Source organism: Paramormyrops kingsleyae, chromosome 14 (assembly GCF_048594095.1).
Source record: "Paramormyrops kingsleyae isolate MSU_618 chromosome 14, PKINGS_0.4, whole genome shotgun sequence".
Lineage (NCBI taxonomy): Eukaryota > Metazoa > Chordata > Actinopteri > Osteoglossiformes > Mormyridae > Paramormyrops > Paramormyrops kingsleyae.
This window is the reverse complement of record NC_132810.1, coordinates 12,942,023-12,961,511: the sequence shown is the minus strand read 5'-3', so window position 1 is coordinate 12,961,511 and position 19,489 is coordinate 12,942,023. Positions and strand designations below refer to the sequence as shown.

The 19,489-nt window shown below is 46.4% G+C and overlaps 1 protein-coding gene across 3 annotated transcripts in view; it reads right to left on the bottom strand.

Annotated features, from left to right (window-relative positions):
- mipol1 (mirror-image polydactyly 1) overlaps nucleotides 1-19,489 on the bottom strand; it is a 70,665-nt gene that overhangs the window by 8,393 nt on the left and 42,783 nt on the right. For all 3 annotated transcript variants that reach the window (XM_023840306.2, XM_023840304.2, XM_023840303.2), the window contains 2 exons: nucleotides 10,830-10,924; nucleotides 1,924-2,136 (listed from right to left, as the gene is read on the bottom strand). In XM_023840306.2, the coding sequence (XP_023696074.1) occupies nucleotides 1,924-2,136; nucleotides 10,830-10,924 (308 nt within the window). The remainder of the gene's footprint in view (nucleotides 1-1,923; nucleotides 2,137-10,829; nucleotides 10,925-19,489) is intronic.

Sequence of the window (19,489 nt, the reverse complement as noted above, 5' to 3'; positions counted from 1 at the left end):
TTTGTATTTCCTTATTCATTTGGAAGAGTTTGAGTTTACATAATGAAATTAACAGGGAAAGGGGCTGATATCCATCTCAGATAAACACGGGGACAGTGACGCACGTTCATTTCATGCGATTAGAGACCTGAAACTATCAGCATCACACCAGCTCCAGAATGACGTCGTTTTAAACCCACAATATCACTGATTTGGACAGGACACCCACAAAAGCAGCATAGTGTGAAGACGAGGGAGGGGTGGGCTCTGCTCCTGCTCCACCCGTCCAGCATGAATGAGGTGACTGTGAGCACGGATGGCTAATGTGCTAGCTTCAGCCAGAATGCTGCCTTTAGGATGGGGGGGCATTGTGATTGGTGGCATAATCTGAGACTGGGGAGGGTTTAGGTCTTTGAAGTAAGATGGGAATTCTTTCCAAGGACCTTCTAAATGCAACAGCAAAGAGCTGTGTTTTTGCATTCCCAACCTAAAGGAAAGTCTTCCCAGCATTCTAAACTGTCACCCCCCCAACATCCCTCAGTCCCCACCCAGCCTGCTAATTCATCACGCAAACAGATCAGCCGAGCGAGCTGCAGCTAAGGGTTTGTTTGCTTTGTGTGGGCAGCCCTTGTGTGGTTGTGAGTGTGTGCAGGGCCAGCGACCACGACGGCGGCGGCCACCCGGGCAACAGGCCACTGTGAGTATGGAGATGGAGGTTAAGGAGGAGTCACACACTGGGGGGCGGGGCTCTGTGGACAGGGGGCGTGGTCAATGAAACATGAATGAAATCATGGACAAATGAAGAAGTGCATACATTTCTTGATGCAGAAGGAACCTTCATTCACAAGTGGATGTTTAACACAGAAAACATTATTCTAGAGGGACAGTAATTAGGCCCAAGACTATCTGTTGGATATTATACTGAACTCAGATATGGCATTTAAAGCTATAGGGGTGTTTATGGCTACAGATATGCAACTATATTCGGTAGTGAAGAACACAGGACTTAGTTTGTTATGATTGTTATGATGCAGTCTTATTTATTTACATATTTATTTTTACAATGTGCAGAATAGCATGTTTTACGTCTTGTTATTCAGACACATCACCAGACATATTTCTGTTTATAATCATGTGTGCAGTTGTACTAATTAAGAAATTAAAAAGCAATTTTGTTTTCCCTGCTGGAGCGAAATTGCACTGAACCATGAACCCTAAACTGAAAGTTGTACGGAACCATGAATTTCACGTACCATTACACCCGTACTGGCTTTACAAATGGGTATCACTGGCTGCAGATAACTTTGGTGTGTAGCTACCATCTGTAAGTTTGGAAAGGGGGGTGGCTTTACAGGAATTTCTACTGGGAAATGAAATGGCGAAACGGCAGAACCGAGATGGCGAGAAGTGAGGCAGCCACCCCACCCTGCCTAAGGCGAGCCGCCCAAACCTGGGGCAGTGCAGACAGACACTGTGAAATAGACAGAGAGCAACCACACTGCTCAGTATTGGGCCGTTCACGTCATCCGCCAAGGCCTGCTGCTGCTGTCTGGGACCCTTTATCACATGACCAGTGACCTGAATTTTCATTGGGCCGTAGATCCCCGGGAAGCATCACGCCCCTATTTAACAGCATGTACATAGCAATATGGTACAAACAGGGTTTTATTAGCAGATTGGGGGGGGGGGGGGGGGGGGGAGGTGGCTCAAACCTTCCCGCATAGCTGACTGACAAATGTAAAAGTATCAAGAAGTTGGGTAGAAAGACGAGGGGAACAATAGGGAAGCTTGAGAAGAGTGTAAACCAGGCTTTAATGATGGAATTCAATGGGGGAGCATGGGGGAAAAAGAGGAGGGGAAGGGGACAAACGAAGCCGGGGCGTCCTCTTATCAGCTTATCCCTACAAAGGGCATAGTGTGGGCCGGCCGGGTGGCGTGACTCACTTCTGCACTCTTTCCTTGGCCTCACACTCGGCCTCCTGGCTGCGCCGGAGCTGGTCCTCTGAACTGCGCAGTTCAGCGGCCAGGAGTCGAAGCTGCTCCAGAAGCTGTGTGTTCTGTGGGGCCAGAGATGCGGGGGGCTGGGGGGAGGAGCAGTTCAGAGCGGGCTCAGGCGGCTTGTTTGCAGGGGCCTCCCGACACGGGGGCTGCTGCGAGCTAGAGAGAAAGAGGGAGAAAAACCTTTGAAAATGCTCATCACGGCCTGGTACTAGATTATCAGTGAAACAGGAGAATGTATACAAACCACGACCTGGTACTAGATCATCAGTGAAACAGAAGAATGTACACACACCACGACCCAGTACTAGATCATCAGTGAAACAGAAGAATTTACACACACCACGACCCAGTACTAGATCATCAGTGAAACAGAAGAATTTACACACACCACGACCCGGTACTAGATCATCAGTGAAACAGAAGAATGTGCACACACCACGACCCGGTACTAGATCATCAGTGAAACAGAAGAATTTACACACACCACGACCCGGTACTAGATCATCAGTGAAACAGAAGAATTTACACACACCACGACCCGGTACTAGATCATCAGTGAAACAGAAGAATTTACACACACCACGACCCGGTACTAGATCATCAGTGAAACAGAAGAATTTACACACACCACGACCCGGTACTAGATCATCAGTGAAACAGAAGAATGTGCACACACCACGACCCGGTACTAGATCATCAGTGAAACAGAAGAATGTGCACACACCACGACCCGGTACTAGATCATCAGTGAAACAGAAGAATGTGCACACACCACGACCCGGTACTAGATCATCAGTGAAACAGAAGAATGTGCACACACCACGACCCGGTACTAGATCATCAGTGAAACAGATGAATGTACGACCACCAGATCCCGGCACTAGATCATCAGTGAAACATAAAAACCAAAAGCTTCAAAATATATGCTCTGTACAAACTGACTGCTTCAACTCAATTCATTATCTGTCCTAGTGTATGCTTGCATGACAACCTTCAAAGCAATTCTGCTACTGCTTTCTGAATTTACCACCTAAGACAGTTGAATCTAGAGATCAGGGCCAGGAGTACTGTCAACACAACTCTCTATTGTCACTGATGTCGCTGCTGCATGCTGTGTCAGGGTGAGGTGTCCTTGTACGCTCAGTACAACTCAGAGACCCATGCGAGAACCCATCGTCATCACAACAATGACGTTCACTCTACTCTGAAGAACGAAACCACGTTAATTACTTCTTTCTTAGAATACCAGGAAAAACAAAAAAATAAAGAATCCTTAATCCTCAATAAGTGGAAAATATATATATATATACTCACATCCACATACTGAACTGTTTTACTTCGCAATGCCAAGATCCTTGCACTCAGTGTCAGTAATGAGACAATTACTCCTAAATGAGCTTGTTAAAGGAATAACAGCATTTGTCACCAGATTACTGTGGATCATTGCCCTGAATACATTTGCTCTGCTCTTAACTACATCCAGGGAAGGGGTGCACGATTGCGCAGAGCAGTCACGTTAACGTGAGGGCAGCGTCGGTGCCGATTTAACTTGAAATGCCAACGTGATAAACCTGATGTACCCCCAGCATGTCGGTCTGGGCCCGGAGTTGGGAGAGTGGACAGGGACGTTGCCTGCATTTGGCACGTTAACAGTCTGCAACTTGACCTTAACAACGAAACAAAGCAGACAGTTTACCTGTCAGTATGAAATGTCACTCTGTATAAACACTGTGTATCAATAGACAAGTTTAATATTCGAATGGAATGTCAGTACAAGAAACAATATCTGAGGTAATAATACAGTAGAATGTCAGTGGAATACATTACCATACAACTCAAGGCGGCGAGCTAAATTGACTGGGAGCCATGAAGTGAACATTAGGACCGTCAGCTATCAAGGAGAGAATGAGAGAAAGAAAACAGTGGAAACGCTGCTCCTACTGATATCGGCTATTAGGCTGTTCACTAGCAGGAGACACCATCAGCCCTCTGCCTCACTCACCAATAAAAAACAAGCACAGCTTTGTGTGGACAAAAAAACGAGGAAAACATTTTCACCCCATTTTCTGTTAGAAGGGTACCAAAATAAGCGCTGGCTTTAGGGGGGCGGCACCTTCCAGGACAAGCCCACCTTAAAATCTGAAACGGCACCTGAGCAATGATTAAAAAGGACGGCACGCCAAAGTCCTCCCTCTTCAAATGCAATGTGCAATTATACACCTCTGCAAGGGGAAGAATTTAATGCCATTGCCAAAAGTAATTGAAGTACAGCAATAAAACGGAAATAACTTGATATTAAAAAGGAGAGGGGGGAAGGAAGATGGGAGCAGTGGCAGGAGACACCGCTGGGGAGACAGGTTAGCAATATCACAAGGAGTAATACAACCGGGGACCGGCACCCATGGGCCACTCCAAGCGCATCACAGCCACTCACAACACCAACACAGAGTCAAACTGGGGAGTAATAAGGAGGTCTGCCACCCTGGGGGCCGCTCCAAGGGCATCACAACACCGACACAGAGTCAAACCAGGGAGTAATAAGGAGGTCTGCCATCCGGGGGCCGCTCCAAGGGCATCACAACACCGACACAGAGTCAAACCAGGGAGTAATAAGGAGGTCTGCCACCCTGGGGTCTGCTCCAAGGGCATCACAACACCGACACAGAGTCAAACCGGGGAGTAATAAGGAGGTCTGCCACCCTGGGGTCTGCTCCAAGGGCATCACAACACCGACACAGAGTCAAACCAGGGAGTAATAAGGAGGTCTGCCACCCTGGGGTCTGCTCCAGGGGCATCACAACACCGACACAGAGTCAAACCGGGGAGTAATAAGGAGGTCTGCCACCCTGGGGTCTGCTCCAAGGGCATCACAACACCGACACAGAGTCAAACCGGGGAGTAATAAGGAGGTCTGCCACCCTGGGGTCTGCTCCAAGGGCATCACAACACCGACACAGAGTCAAACCGGGGAGTAATAAGGAGGTCTGCCACCCTGGGGTCTGCTCCAAGGGCATCACAACACCGACACAGAGTCAAACCGGGGAGTAATAAGGAGGTCTGCCACCCTGGGGTCTGCTCCAAGGGCATCACAACACCGACACAGAGTCAAACCGGGGAGTAATAAGGAGGTCTGCCACCCTGGGGTCTGCTCCAAGGGCATCACAACACCGACACAGAGTCAAACCGGGGAGTAATAAGGAGGTCTGCCACCCTGGGGTCTGCTCCAAGGGCATCACAACACCGACACAGAGTCAAACCGGGGAGTAATAAGGAGGTCTGCCACCCTGGGGTCTGCTCCAAGGGCATCACAACACCGACACAGAGTCAAACCGGGGAGTAATAAGGAGGTCTGCCACCCTGGGGGCTGCTCCAAGGGCATCACAACACCGACACAGAGTCAAACCGGGGAGTAATAAGGAGGTCTGCCACCCTGGGGGCTGCTCCAAGGGCATCACAACACTGACACAGAGTCAAACCGGGGAGTAATAAGGAGGTCTGCCACCTGGGGTCTGCTCCAAGGGCATCACAACACCGACACAGAGTCAAACTGAAGCTCGGCTCTTGGACCAAAAAGGGAATCATCGCAAGGGGAATTTAAACAATTTCTCTTAGATATTTAATGAAATGAAAGATGGTAATAAAAATATTTTAATTGCTAAAGGCCAGTTGAATATATTTTCTCATCTATATTAATACTCACATTTTATTTATCTCTGGAAAAAAAACTCTCAATGATATTAGCAACTCACAAATGCTTTCTTGGTACAGCAAAATCACGTTCTTTATTATTACTTATTATTTATTTATTTTTTTACAAGATTTCAATGTATTTTAGTACCCATAAATAATTTTTTTCTCCAGTGTGAAATCCACCATTTTCCCCAAGATGTGTTATTAGAAAGAAAAAAATAAAAGGAAAATTAATTTTCATATTGAGTAAAATGGTTCTTTTGCGAGAAGGGCGAATCTGAACACTCCCCTGACCTCTCATATTTCACAACATCCACCATGCCATCACCTCCAAATGAACACTTACCGTCACATTTTAGACAGATTATCTCCTAAATTTCCCTGCATGTCAACTTACAAGTTAAGATGCCCGGGCAGGAGGAGGAAATAAGGCACTATTGTCATCAGAGTAGTGCATTGAATAACAACAAACCCTCCTGCCCCCCAAGCACCACCACCATCCTCCACAATATCACACTCGTCTGTGGAATAAGAGGTTTGTGCTTGACAAAACGATCCAGATTAATGACCGCAGTTTGTTTATGTCTCCAGGCAATTATGTGTACATTTCCTTAAAATCATATTAGTCATTCTGACCCACTGCAGCTTTTAATTAGTTTAAAGGAAGCCACCATTTTATCTCCTTTATTCTCAGAGCGAGAGGCAATCAATTCAGATGTAATACTGATAGCCAAGAAGCGGAGTGTACGTGCGTGCTTTTTTAAATTAAATGCAAACACACTGGGTACGAAGGTCCAATAGCAGTGACAAACACAGGAGAAGGGGATTGCTACACTAGGCATTATCTTATCTAGCTGCCTGCCCCCTCACCCGTCCATGTACACTTTTTCTCTCCTTTTTTTAAAGCCATTTGCAAAGACAGATATGGGAAACCCATAGTTGCACTTTTGAAGATGGAAATGGAAAAGGCAGCAGAACGCAGATGCTAAAATCTAAAACCCAAGTTAAAATCTGATAAACCAAAAGTAAAGTGTGGATAAAACATCTGATTCATTTGCTTGTTCATTTATAGATCAATAATCCTTAAAACAGGGCCAAACTAGCACTCAGAACTGTTTGCATGAAAGTTACATGAATGAAAAACAATGCTACTCCAAGTTACAGAGTCACGTGATGGGTACAGTATGAGATGGATCAAGCCTCTTGGGCCTTTAACAAGTGCTCCTTGTCACTGTGGCACTGCCCCCCCATCCCCCCAGGCTGTCCAGAAGTTTCTAGGTTTCTGTCTGCAGTCAAACCCCCTCAGTATTCTGCTGTGGGTAACTGTCAGACATGTCACGGTACCAAGACGAATGTCTGTTGCCACCCGCATCTCATTCCCTGTGCATTTATGTCTGCATGTGTGTGTGTGTGTGTGTGTGTGTGCCTGTAGGTTTCTCCAGTATCTGCCGCAGCCACGACAAAGAGCTTTAGTTACAGATTAACTCCTTTAATCAGATAGGTAATCGGGTTGCTGGATGGAGAGACGCTCCGAATGAACCTGCCTTCGAATTCTGCAAAGCAAACCCATGGTTAATGTTTAATGGACTCGGGGGTGTGATATCAGAGAATATGTAAAAGAACCTTTTAATACAGACTTATCTCCTGCACTCTGGAAAAATATGTGCCAGTCACCATAGGAAGGGAGCCTCATTGGAGCCTTCCAGAGACGGGCCACCCTCTGCAGGCAAACAAACAGGCACCGTGCCCTGCCCCTCACTGCTGTAACAACACTCACGTTACGAAGAAACACACAAAGGCTATTTCCTGTTTTAAGGGAACAGGTGTACCGGGAGTATCGGTACACGCCTTACCCTGGTCGCTGTCCAAAGCCATCATCAACTCGGGTAATACAAAGACACCAAGGCTCCTGTCTCTCGACTTGATTGCTGAGGGGGTCTGAAGCTCAATGATCAAATTTATTTTGAGGGACAAATTGACAGCTGGTTGCCAACCCTTAAATGCTTTGTGAGGTTTTAAAGAGATTAAAAGCAAATGCCATCTACGACTAGAGGCATCCTCTGTCACCACCCTGAGTTACAGGTAGACTGGATTATGGACTTTGTTACATGGAGATGAGACATTCTACCATCTCGCATTCAATAGCATTGTTTTGATTTTTTTCAAAAGGAAAAAAAAAACATGTATAGTCAGGAGAAAAGTAGCCTGCTGGATTCAACGCAGACTGAAAGCATTTACTCTGAAGAAGGAATTTTAGCATATTTCAACACACAGATTATATTCCCATTACAATATGATGACATCATAAGGAATCTACAGTAGAAACAGTGGCTGTGAAGCTTGTTAGAAGTTTTCTGGAATTGGAGAGACGGAATGAGGCAGCTCTCTCTTGCTACTGATTATTGAGTTAAAGGTGTTAAACGGACTCTAGGAATACCACAAATCCTTCTGGAGCCTTCCAAAGTGGGAATAGGGTGTTAATGCGTGTCCTGCTCAGCCTGACTGCCCCAGACACTGGCAGGCTCTCAAACAAAGCAGCTGTCTGCTTCTGGGCCACCCGTCCAATCACAACACATTAAAACAGCGAGTTCCTTGCAGCCGTGTTTTCAGAATCACTGGGGTTCTCCCACTCCACAGACACAGACGGGCGGCCAGTCACCACTTCACGGACAAAGAAAGGCAGCCAGGCGCCGCTCCGCAGACTCAGACGGGCAGCCAGGCGCCGCTCTGCAGACACAGACAGGTGGCCCACTGCTCTGCAGATACAGACAGTCAGCCAGGCGTCACTTTGCAGACACAGACGGGCGGCTGAGCGCTGCTCTGTAGACAAAGACGGGTGGCCCACTATCGCTCTGCAGACACAGACGGGCAGCCCACTACCACTCCGCAGACACAGACAGGTGGCCCACTGCTCTGCAGACACAGACGGGCGGCCAGGCGCTGCTCCATAGACACAGACAGGCGGCCAGGCGCTGCTCCGTAGACACAGACAGGCGGCCAGGCGCTGCTCCGTAGACACAGACAGGCGGCCAGGAGCTGCTCCATAGACACAGACAGGCGGCCAGGCGCTGCTCCGTAGACACAGACAGGCGGCCAGGCGCTGCTCCATAGACACAGACAGGTGGCCAGGAGCTGCTCCATAGACACAGACAGGCGGCCAGGCGCTGCTCCATAGACAGACAGGTGGCCAGGCGCTACTCCATAGACACAGACAGGCGGCCAGGCGCTGCTCCATAGACAGACAGGTGGCCAGGCGCTGCTCCATAGACACAGACAGGCGGCCAGGCGCTGCTCCATAGACACAGACAGGCGGCCAGACTCTGCTCCATAGACACAGACAGGCGGCCAGGCGCTGCTCCATAGACACAGACAGGTGGCCAGGCGCTGCTCCATAGACACAGACAGGCGGCCAGGCGCTGCTCCGTAGACACAGACAGGTGGCCAGGCGCTGCTCCGTAGACACAGACAGGCGGCCAGACTCTGCTCCGTAGACACAGACAGGTGGTGCACTGCCCCATTTTGCATGTCAGCCTCATCCCATTAAGCACGTTGAGACAGTATCTGGGATACTGCAGCTAAGAGACAATGGTTGGTAGTGGGGGTTGCTGTGGAGGCGGAATCTTATGAGCAAACATACAGAGCCAGCTTTGCTGTCAGGCCTGGTCAATTTCCCTACAAAGGTCCTACTCCCTAACCCTACTGATACAGCCTACATGGTGCGAGCTGTGTGCGAATACAGAGCAGGCCTTCGCTGGCAGACCAGCTGAGACAGCACCTCCTACAGGCCAGAGCTCACCCTGCGCTCCGTGTCACGTTGTCCGCATGCATTCCCAATCACCGTTCACAAGGATACGGCTAATGTTACAAACAGGATGCAAGTAACCAAACCGGTGTTGCCAGTTTAGTGGGCAATCTTCAGATCTCTAATCTAATCTAATAAGTCCCTTACAATGGTACATTTATGGCCGCTCTCTGCACACACAAAAAGTCTCAGGGCCTCAGTTTTTACCTCCATCTTTTAGTTAGAAAAATATCTATTTAATTACAAAAGTTATGTCCAGCACAACATTAAAAAAACACTACGATACAGTAAGAATTAATTAACAGATAAGTAATTTGACTAAACATGAAAGAATTTAAATAGTTGACTCATTTACAAAATCAACAACAATTGAAAACGACAGCAGACAAAATGTCCACAGAAAGACTCAAGAAGCCGCTAAAATATGTAGAAAGATCCTCAAAGACGGTCAGAATTTTTACACTAAACAGCAGAGCCGAGGGGGTGCAAGGGGACCACCAACAGGACAGGGGTGATCTTGCAGCTGGACATGACAGCAAAACAGCGGGGGCTCATTAACAAACAATGTGCTGCCTCCTTCGAGACCTACTCCACCCTTACAGAACTTACATTACATTTACATTTAGAATGTCATTAAGGAGGGAGGTGCCCTGCTCCAGGCCAGGAGGCCTGCTTTTATTTTAACGCATATTTCGCTGTGGGATAAGGACCCTTATCTCCATTTTTGAATAACGGAGAGTGTAACGCTGGGTCAAGCTGCAAGGAAATGTATTGCAATGAGAGAAATACTATAGAATATGTGTCGAACAGTGACCTCTAACATTTCTATGTAAATGATCTGTGGCCATGGAAACAGAACAATAATTATAGGCTCTCAGATGCTGCTCAGGTACTCATGTAGTGTTAAATTTTAACTATGGATTCACAGTGTATGTTAATAACTGTTTTTATTTTTTAGAAGGTTGAGCTTTGGAATATTAGATTATTATTTTTAAGGTGACCATAAATGGTCTGTCTAAAAAATGGTCACATAATTTGAAGGTAGCTGTTGAAGGTACATTTAAGAAAAGGCAATTCTCATTCAAAAAAGAAAAATAAAATACTGATTATGTGAGTTTATTCTTCATAATCTAACTAATACTCTAAGTGAGGAAATAATTACGCAAATGTAAAATATCACTTGGAGGCTTAAGAAATGCTAAAAGACAAACCAGTGGCTGGGCAGGAATTCAGGCAGACTTAAGGAGAGCTGGCATTTGACTAATCGCTCATCATGCTGTGCAGCCAGGTCATGTCTGGCCGGAAGAAGGTTTATGGACATATCAGCAGAGCTGGCAGAGATGTGGATGTGACTCACCTACAAGAGGTACGCAGGGTCTGCATCTCCTGCTCCAGTCGCCGGCTCTGCTCGACAGCCCGATCTCGCTCCATCCGGACCACGTCCAGCGCCTCCTGTTAAAAAGACACACAAAGGCAACACATGTGTCACACAGGAGTCCACTGTGATATTTAGAACATTAGGCTCTGCGTCTTCACGCGGAGCAGATATTCTCACAGAGGGTGAGACATGCAACGCATGTGCTTGACATGCAGTCTGTTCCTCTACTCTCTCTCTCGTTTGGGTTCATTAGGAAATAGCATCACAGAATGAAAATAAAGGACATAATCATATATAAATCAGTCTGTCAAACAGCAAACATGACAAACTACACAACTACAATGTATTTTTGAAAGGAGTTGTATGTAATTGTAATTTGTAATTGTTTTAGGGACTGTGTCCCCACATATGTCTCCCGGCTTGTGGCTCACAGCAATCGTGTGTCAGAAAAGAGGTTCCAGAAGATGGACGGATAGAAGGGCTTATTTCTTTGCTTTAATATTGTTTGGACTCAGTACCAAAATACCTCCAGGAATAGAGACAGAGAAATAGAGAGACACCTTCGTTAAATTTCCTTTGGGATCAATAAAGTTTCTTCCTTTCTCTCTCTTTCACTCTTTCTTTTCAACCAACGAACCGTTGGTCCATCAGTCCATCCGTCTGTCCATCCATCCATCAATCCATCCAGAAATGCCTACCGAAGATGGCAGTATCACCCTCATAGTGACTGCATCTCAAAATTCAGCAAAATGTAAATTCCAGTAACTTGTATATGTTATAACCTGAATTACTCATTTATCCATTAATCCAGACAGGTTTTATAATGTCACTTCATTTTAAATGCAACATCAAAGTTGCTGATTGCAGAGGTGTACATTTCAACATGTCTGGCAGGGGGGGGGCTTTCAAAAGGCCAGTCTCGGTGTGGAGCGGACGCTTCTCGCTGCATTTTTATTTAGCCTGTTAAGCGACGGACAAACAAAGAGGACAGACATGGCGTTTTCATTGTGAGGGGGATCCCTTCAGTGCATTGTCTGCCCACTCAGCACCTACCAGCCCCAGAGCGAGCGGTCACAGAGAGTGCAGGGGATTCTGGGTAAACAATAGCCCTGGCCTCACAGCGGCCCAGTGCTTAAACCTGCGCTGCAATTAAGCTCCAGCTAATTACAAGCCGTTGAAACAGATGTGTTGACCGTCCCTGCTCTTCAACAGCTGGTGGAGAGGGAGACAACAGCGGCTGCCTAAATCAACAAGCCGCCTAGCTATATTGCTATTGCGGGCAATATAGGGTCTGCATGGGGTGGGGGCTGGGGGGGGTGTGAAAAGGAGCCAGACTCTATCGATTGCTTGAGAGGTCGCCTATTAGGGTCGGCACCGGAACTGGGCCGGGGAGTCTTGCCGAAGTGTCAGGCGGTAGATTGACGAGATGTCGTCACGTGTCCCCAGGGGGGTGCTGGGGGGGGGGGGGGGGTTTGGCGTGTGTGCCACTGCTGGCAGGGCAATCCCTCTTTCGCTCCATCCACCTGGTTTCTTATCTCCCATGCGAGACAGGCGTATCTACAAAAGAACCTTAAACTCCATTTCAGACTGAGAACTTTCATTCCTCTTGTTGTGAACGCTGACGTGACGTAGCCAACCGTCACCTGTCACTTATTTACCCGACTTTTTATTAGTGTCTTCTTCTTTCCTTTTTTCCGTAGCAGTTTCCCTATAAAACAAGTTTGTACTTTGGAACTTCTGCTTTTCCCCCCCAATTATAATTATTGCATCAACGTTACATAAAATCAAATCTGTATTTATGTTATATAAAATAAAATTTATTTAGATGACATAAAAATTATAAGGCAGGGAAAAAAAAAGATGATTCCGTGCCTATATTTTGATATTCATCATAACTGGACTCTACTGCACTGGTGGAAACACAGAGAATTTCTGCCTCGGTAAACATCTACTTTATTCTGCAGTTCCAGCTGCTTACCATCCCGTATCAATGTGGTACGTCTGGGCCGCCCCTCACGTCTGCCGCAGCGTCCTGCGGACAGCGGACACACACTGCTCCTATTTCCTGCCCCGCCAAGTCAATTCCCGTCTTTACACATGGCTGGGCGCAGTGCAGTGCAGTGCCAACTGGAACGTGCAGCCTGTCCCCTGCTGCTGCCAATCAGCTTCCTGCAGGTAGCTTAGAGACCCCTAGGAGGCGCTCACGCAGCGCCCAGTGGATACACCCCACACCATCGAATAACACTGCCTGCCATGAGCAGATTTGCCAAGAAACTGAAGCACTGATGTCTGTCCTCAAGACACCAACTGGCCCAAGCAAGGATGGCACTCCCCTGCAGCAGCACGGCAGAACGCAGTCGGAGCCGCTTGTGCAGGCAGCCTCTCTACATCAACAGGCCAAAATGGCAGCAGGCTCTGCGTTCTAGAGGTGCAACACATCCAATAATCCCAGTCTGTCTACTCCAATATGTGTTTCAAACCCTACATTTGGTACGTGTAGCAAGTATGTCACAGTGAGATTTACAGTGACGTATGGGGCAGACTGGGAAGCAATGTGGCTGAGTAACATTCTCTCTGTGACGTTTAAACACCTTATGCTTGTGTTTTCAGCCTAAAAGGTTAAAACTTCAAGCTGCTGAACACTCGAATACACCAAAAATCTATAGAAAGAAGCAGGAAATAAGAACACTGACATTCATCTGGGACCACAACTGGAACATTTCAGTTACTGGAGTATTTAAACAGAACAAAATTAAATCTATGTACCACCATCTATGTAGCACTTCCTGAAGCAATTAGACATTTATTTCCATGCAGTAGAATGGGAAAAACTGAGTGTTTGGGAGGTATTAGTTGAAAAAGGGAATTTCCACCCACAACTTGATCTCGTCAGGAGACATTTTGGTTTCGGTTTGTCTTGGAAGTTTATGGAGAGGTGAATATATCAGTGCGGCAAAGCGTCACTGTTTTTGTGATTTCATTATCAACACCCCTAGCATGCATTCCTGTTTGCCTCTGTTAACATTCTTATACAGTGGTACCTCGGTTCTCAAACTCACTAGAACTCTAATTTCTTGAAAGTCGAACAAACCAGTTTGACCTAGAACTCGATCTGAATATCAGAAGTCGAACTGTGAACGCTCACCTAATATAAATTGTACGCGCCAGGAAATGAGTCATACTACAATGCAATTCTTACTAGAATGCCTTCTTCACAGACTGGACGATAAAGCAGCGCAACATTACAATAACTAACAATGAATAAACCACTAAGTTACGTGTACTATTAGAGCATTTATGTCATTTATTTAAACTTTATTTTACCAGGTAAATTAACTGTAAACCAGTTCTCACTGCTTTACGTGATATTCGGGAGAAATAGCAGATTACGCATCGGAACTGCCTGGGATACAAACGTCATGCATGTAACTAAACTCTTCAGCCAATAAGGGCAAAGGTGTGTCGTCACGGAGGCGGTTCCAGTTTGTGCAGCCGGGTGAGAGGTCGCAATGCATCTAACCGTAATGCATTGCGTCAGGATCAGAATGCGTTGCTTAAAGCCAGCGCTGTAATCAAGTCGAACGCACCCAATGACCGGTCTGGGGAAACAAACTGAATCGCGGACTTAATACAGAGGACTAATGACAACAACCAGAAACAGCTGATCACATGGGGATCCCACACGAGGTTAACGAGGGGGCGTGACACACGGAAGGAGCGGACGATCGGGGCAGGACAGGGGTAATGTTGGGATAAGATCTTTATCGAAATTTTATGGAAATTATAAATCTGCCCGGATGACAAAATACAGACTGGAAATTACCAGCCTCAGGAAGTAACATAAAAATAGATTAGCATTGTTACAAATATTGAAAATGAATTTATTTGTAAGGACGCAGCACCTGCAAACCCGCAGAAAGCATAAATTAAATCAGTAATGGCCAGCTTAGGTTCGTGTGGCGACAGTACGGGATACGCATACTGCCACTGCTTTGCTTGCCGCCCACTAGAAGCTTTGACAGATCACACAGACTCCCCCTCCAAGTCAAAACTCCAGGCCATAATGGGTGCCCCACCCCACCTGGTCACATTAATACCTGACTGACTGGGGCTGAGCCGTAAACCAAAAACCCTCCCCTGCCCATCGACTCTCCATGTGCAACCTTTGCCTTCAAAATAACATGCCGCGTGCCCTTGTGTCTCAGAATCATTAGAACCACCGGTGAGCGCACTCCTAAGCCAATGAGAACTTCAAAAAGAGGTTAACCTCTTAAATCAATATGTACTTTTCTCCAACAGGGAGGTGGAGTGAACTTCAAAGCCAGTCTCTTTTAATCACAGACATTTATCAGCATTCATCATAATATTAACAAAATTAACTCGGCAAAGTGGAAAATGTTAACCCCTTCTGATTAGCCACTCCTACAAAAACAGAATTGGTGTTGACCTTTTTAGAAGCATTTTATGTTTCTGGAGGCAGGGGAGGCCCAAAGAGCAGAAGAGTGGTGGGCTCTGTGGTTCCTGAAGCTGCCCACGGGGGGAAGATTGACCTGGCAGTGATTTTGTTTAAGTCCTGTACCACTGATACAATTACAGACAGTAAATTAACCATCCCGTCATCCTTTTAATCTATTTGATATGTACCATGGCTAGCAACTGACAGTTTACATAAAAAGGCCTTTTGACATTCGTTTAAAAACACTGAATTATCAGGCTTATAACTTGGCTATGATGAGTTCTATCATACAAAACTTCAGTTTAACAGTGTAATATTACAGAAAAATAGTTTAATCACCATGATTTGATGACCCGTCATGCAAACTGTACACTTCGAGTGCTGAACAGATGCTGAGCTCCCATGATGCATTTTGTACAGGTACCCCAAAAGACATCCAGCACAGCGAGCTTTACTTTTCACGCATGCAGCCTCGCTCAAACGGTTCAGTGTAGGCTCTCGCAGCAGAGGTCAGACGGCCACAGCCTCACCTGGCAACACTGCGCTCGGCTGAGTTACTGCGGCAACCGGAAAAGTCCCGCCGTTAATGTTTAACAGGGCAGAGAACAAGGCCGAAAGACCCACGTGAGCAGTGAGGATAATAGCTGCAGCTAGCAACCTTCAGAGGAGAGGTTATCCGTGCCCATGAAGGTGTGACAGGTGCAGGCTAGGTTCACCTAGTGTGGCTGCCTGCGTGTGCGTGTGTGCACGCGAGTGTACGAGTGTGCGCGCGTGCGAGAGCCCGGGCTCCCAGGCTGTTTGCAGGGAGCACGCTCACTTCACACGTTCCACAGAGCCACCGGGGGGAAGGTGTCAGAAAACACCTCATGTAGACCTTCTGTTGGCACAGGGACAGTCTGGGGGGGCCAGCAGGGCATTTCCTGGGGCCATATCAGTGCCCACGCATGACTGTCACTGTGGAGCTCTCTGTGAATGGTGCGCAGACCTCGGGGAGGAACCCCGCGCACTCAGCGCTCCTACCTACAGCCGTGCCTCGGCTTGTACTTGCATCTCGGTCCAGGACCAAAAGACGCAAGTCAATGTAGTAGCTGTCTGTCACATATACATTACTGTATGTGTACTGTATTACATGCAGTGTTGGCCATTTCAGGTCCAGAAGACACAAATCCAGACCAAGATTTTGTTTCTACTAACCAGTTGACTACTTTAAGCTCAACTGGTTGGTAGAATCAAAATCTTGGTCTGGATGTGGAGCTTCTGGACCTGAAATGCCTGATTACAAGTCAGATATGGGCAGCAGGTCATTATACGGCTGGCAGTGCTGCCCGTTCTCTTGTACCTGTTACACTAAGCCATACACACGCTAATGTCCTACTACATCCACTTTCAGGCGTCTCTCCATCAGTGTATATTATTTACTGTGTACCTCAGACGTAAATGTCATCGGATGCGACTCCGCAAGACTGTACAATGCAAGCCTCTTAAGGAGCATTCCAGCTGTAATACTGGGCATGGAATCATTTTCACTGGTCTGACTAAGCATATTTAACTGTAACACGGATAGGAAATCTGACATTTCAAAATGCGAAGAACTGAAATGTTGATGGAAATAAAAATACAAAAATATAAAGTGTACATTTATATTATGTGTAATATCATATATACTATTCGATATTATATTTCCCTCATGCCAACCAAAAATAATCAAATCAAGTTATTATCAACATACACAGTTACAGCAAACTAAACCGATATTAAGCTACCCTTCAGTCCTTACGAATGGTAATGAGGGAGCAGTGCAGTGGCCGAGCTGGTTGACGTAACGATTAAGTACATTACAGGGATCCTAGTGGGGAGGGGTAGGGGGTGGGGGGTAGGGGGTGGGTGGCTGTCAATCCCTAGGAGGAAAGCTGGAGAGCAAACACAGGTGGTTGAGGTCTGGGCTCAGTATTACAACAGGCCACTTCAGAAGACCTCAACAATGATGACTCCTCACCCTTGCCCTCCAGCCCGCGCCCGCGCCCCCCCTCCCTCCACCCGACCCCCACCCCCAGTCCGTTCACATTCACACAGCCACGTATTTTGCACCCGGCAGAAAGAGACTGGCGTCTTGAGTATCTGTTTACAAAGCGCTCATTCAAAATGGTCACCAAAGAGGAACAGCTCCAAACAAATCAAGCCAGATCACCGGCAAAAGAAACAAAGATGGTGCCCACCTTTCCCCCCATTTGTCTAAAAAACAAAAGTCAAGGCGCCCACACATAAATTTAAAGAGAGAGAGATCACCCGAGAGAACACACCACAACTGTCATGCTTTTGATGCAGACCAACCGAACTAAACTGTTTCACTGCAATAAGTGTAATTTAGTTACTTAGCAGACTCTTTCCCATAGTGAGCTTGACAGCTTTTAGCGACAGCCTGAACGTAGCATTTGGCTCACTGGAAAATTCTCACCAGCTCACAGGCTGCGTGCCGCCTTTCAGTGTATGATACCAGGTCATAAGAACACAAGAAATTTACAAACGAGAGGAGGCCATTCGGCCCATCAAGCTCATTTGGGGAGAACTTAACTAATAGCTCAGAGTTGTTAAAATCTTTATCTAGCTCTGATTTAAAGTAACCCAGGGTTTTAGCTTCCGCTACACTAGCAGGAAGACTATTCCATACTCTAACTACACGCTGTGTAAAGAAGTGCTTCCTCAAATTTGTTTGAAAATGTTCTCCCGCTAATTTCCACTTATGGCCTCTGGGACTTGAACCTTCACCCATATGCAAGGGCATATCTCCGGGTTGAGCATTGCGGGGGTTGAGGTCTCCACCAATTTAAGGGGGTCCAGGGGGTTGTATTGGCTGGTTTTGACTTTTTGGGGCCCCATACTCATCCCTGGCCTTTGAACGGTACCCCAATGGCGTCACAGTGTGCGGAAGCGTCTGCAAATAGGCCGATACTCAGCATTTAGCCCCGAATAAAGCCACGCTAGTGCAGGTGGCAAACACTTAAAGGGGAATTAAATATAGTTATAAAATCTCAAGGATCAAGAAAGGATCTGGGCAAATGAAATGATTTAACCTATAAAGAATGAAATATATACAGTACAAAAATATAAAAGAGGAACCTGGCTTTACGGCCGGGGCTGTTTCTCATGCGGACCTGCGGATTCCCTCAGTCTTTAATCCCCCTTAAGAACAAACTTCTCTGCTGCTCTTATTTGGTTCCTTTAAAATAAAAAAGCTCCATTGACGAACGGAGCCGCGGTTCATTTTCAAATTGTTTTGAGGATCTGTTCCCGGCACTGTCGACTAATTTTACGACAGCTGTTCCTATTTCGTTTTAAATTAAAAACCCAGCTCTGTAATCCCAGGAGTCAATCTATAATTAAGGGGATTTATGGAAAAACCAAGTGCTACATTAATAACAAAATTTAATATGTTTTATATTAAGCCACACTGAAGCCTGCTAAGAAATAAAGAAAAGCGCTAATTCTGCTAGCCTTTGGATTGTCCAGCGTCAGGCCGGACTGCGTGCAGAGCTCTTCTGCTCTCTCTCAACAACATTCAAGCATTTTATGAGCAGAATTCTCCCAGCACAGACTAGCTCATTGTGCTCTCATGGTCAGATGTGCAAATGAAGCATTTCTTATGCCATATCTTGATACAGCTTGCGCTATCAAATTATACTAAATCCGTGATTTGTAATCCAGGAGTAGATGGTTAGGCAGAGAATACATTGGTTAAAAATTAAAAAATAATAATGAACTAAATATGTAACAGATATCCTTTGCGAGACAGTTCACATCTGAACAGGACCAGATGTGTTTTTCCTGTGATGGGTGGTGTTATAGATATGACACATAACCATAAACGCTTGGGATGGAAGCTATCAACACAGTCTAATTGAAAGATTATGTAAGAGCAAATCACAGATATTAGCCAGTAGCTGAGCAACACAAACGCACAACCAGTGACCTAATCAAAAATAGCCAGCATTCAGACTACTAGTTTCCAAGATGAAAGCTTCACTGCCATGTCTCCAGATCTATATCTGATTGGCTGGCACTCAACTTAATTAGGCCGGGACAGTGACCCCCACCCCCCTTTCGCTTAACCTGCCTCACTTCTCGAAACTCATCTCTGCGAAAGGCCGTTTACCCTGGATGGTCTAATGATCAGGTTTATGGCACT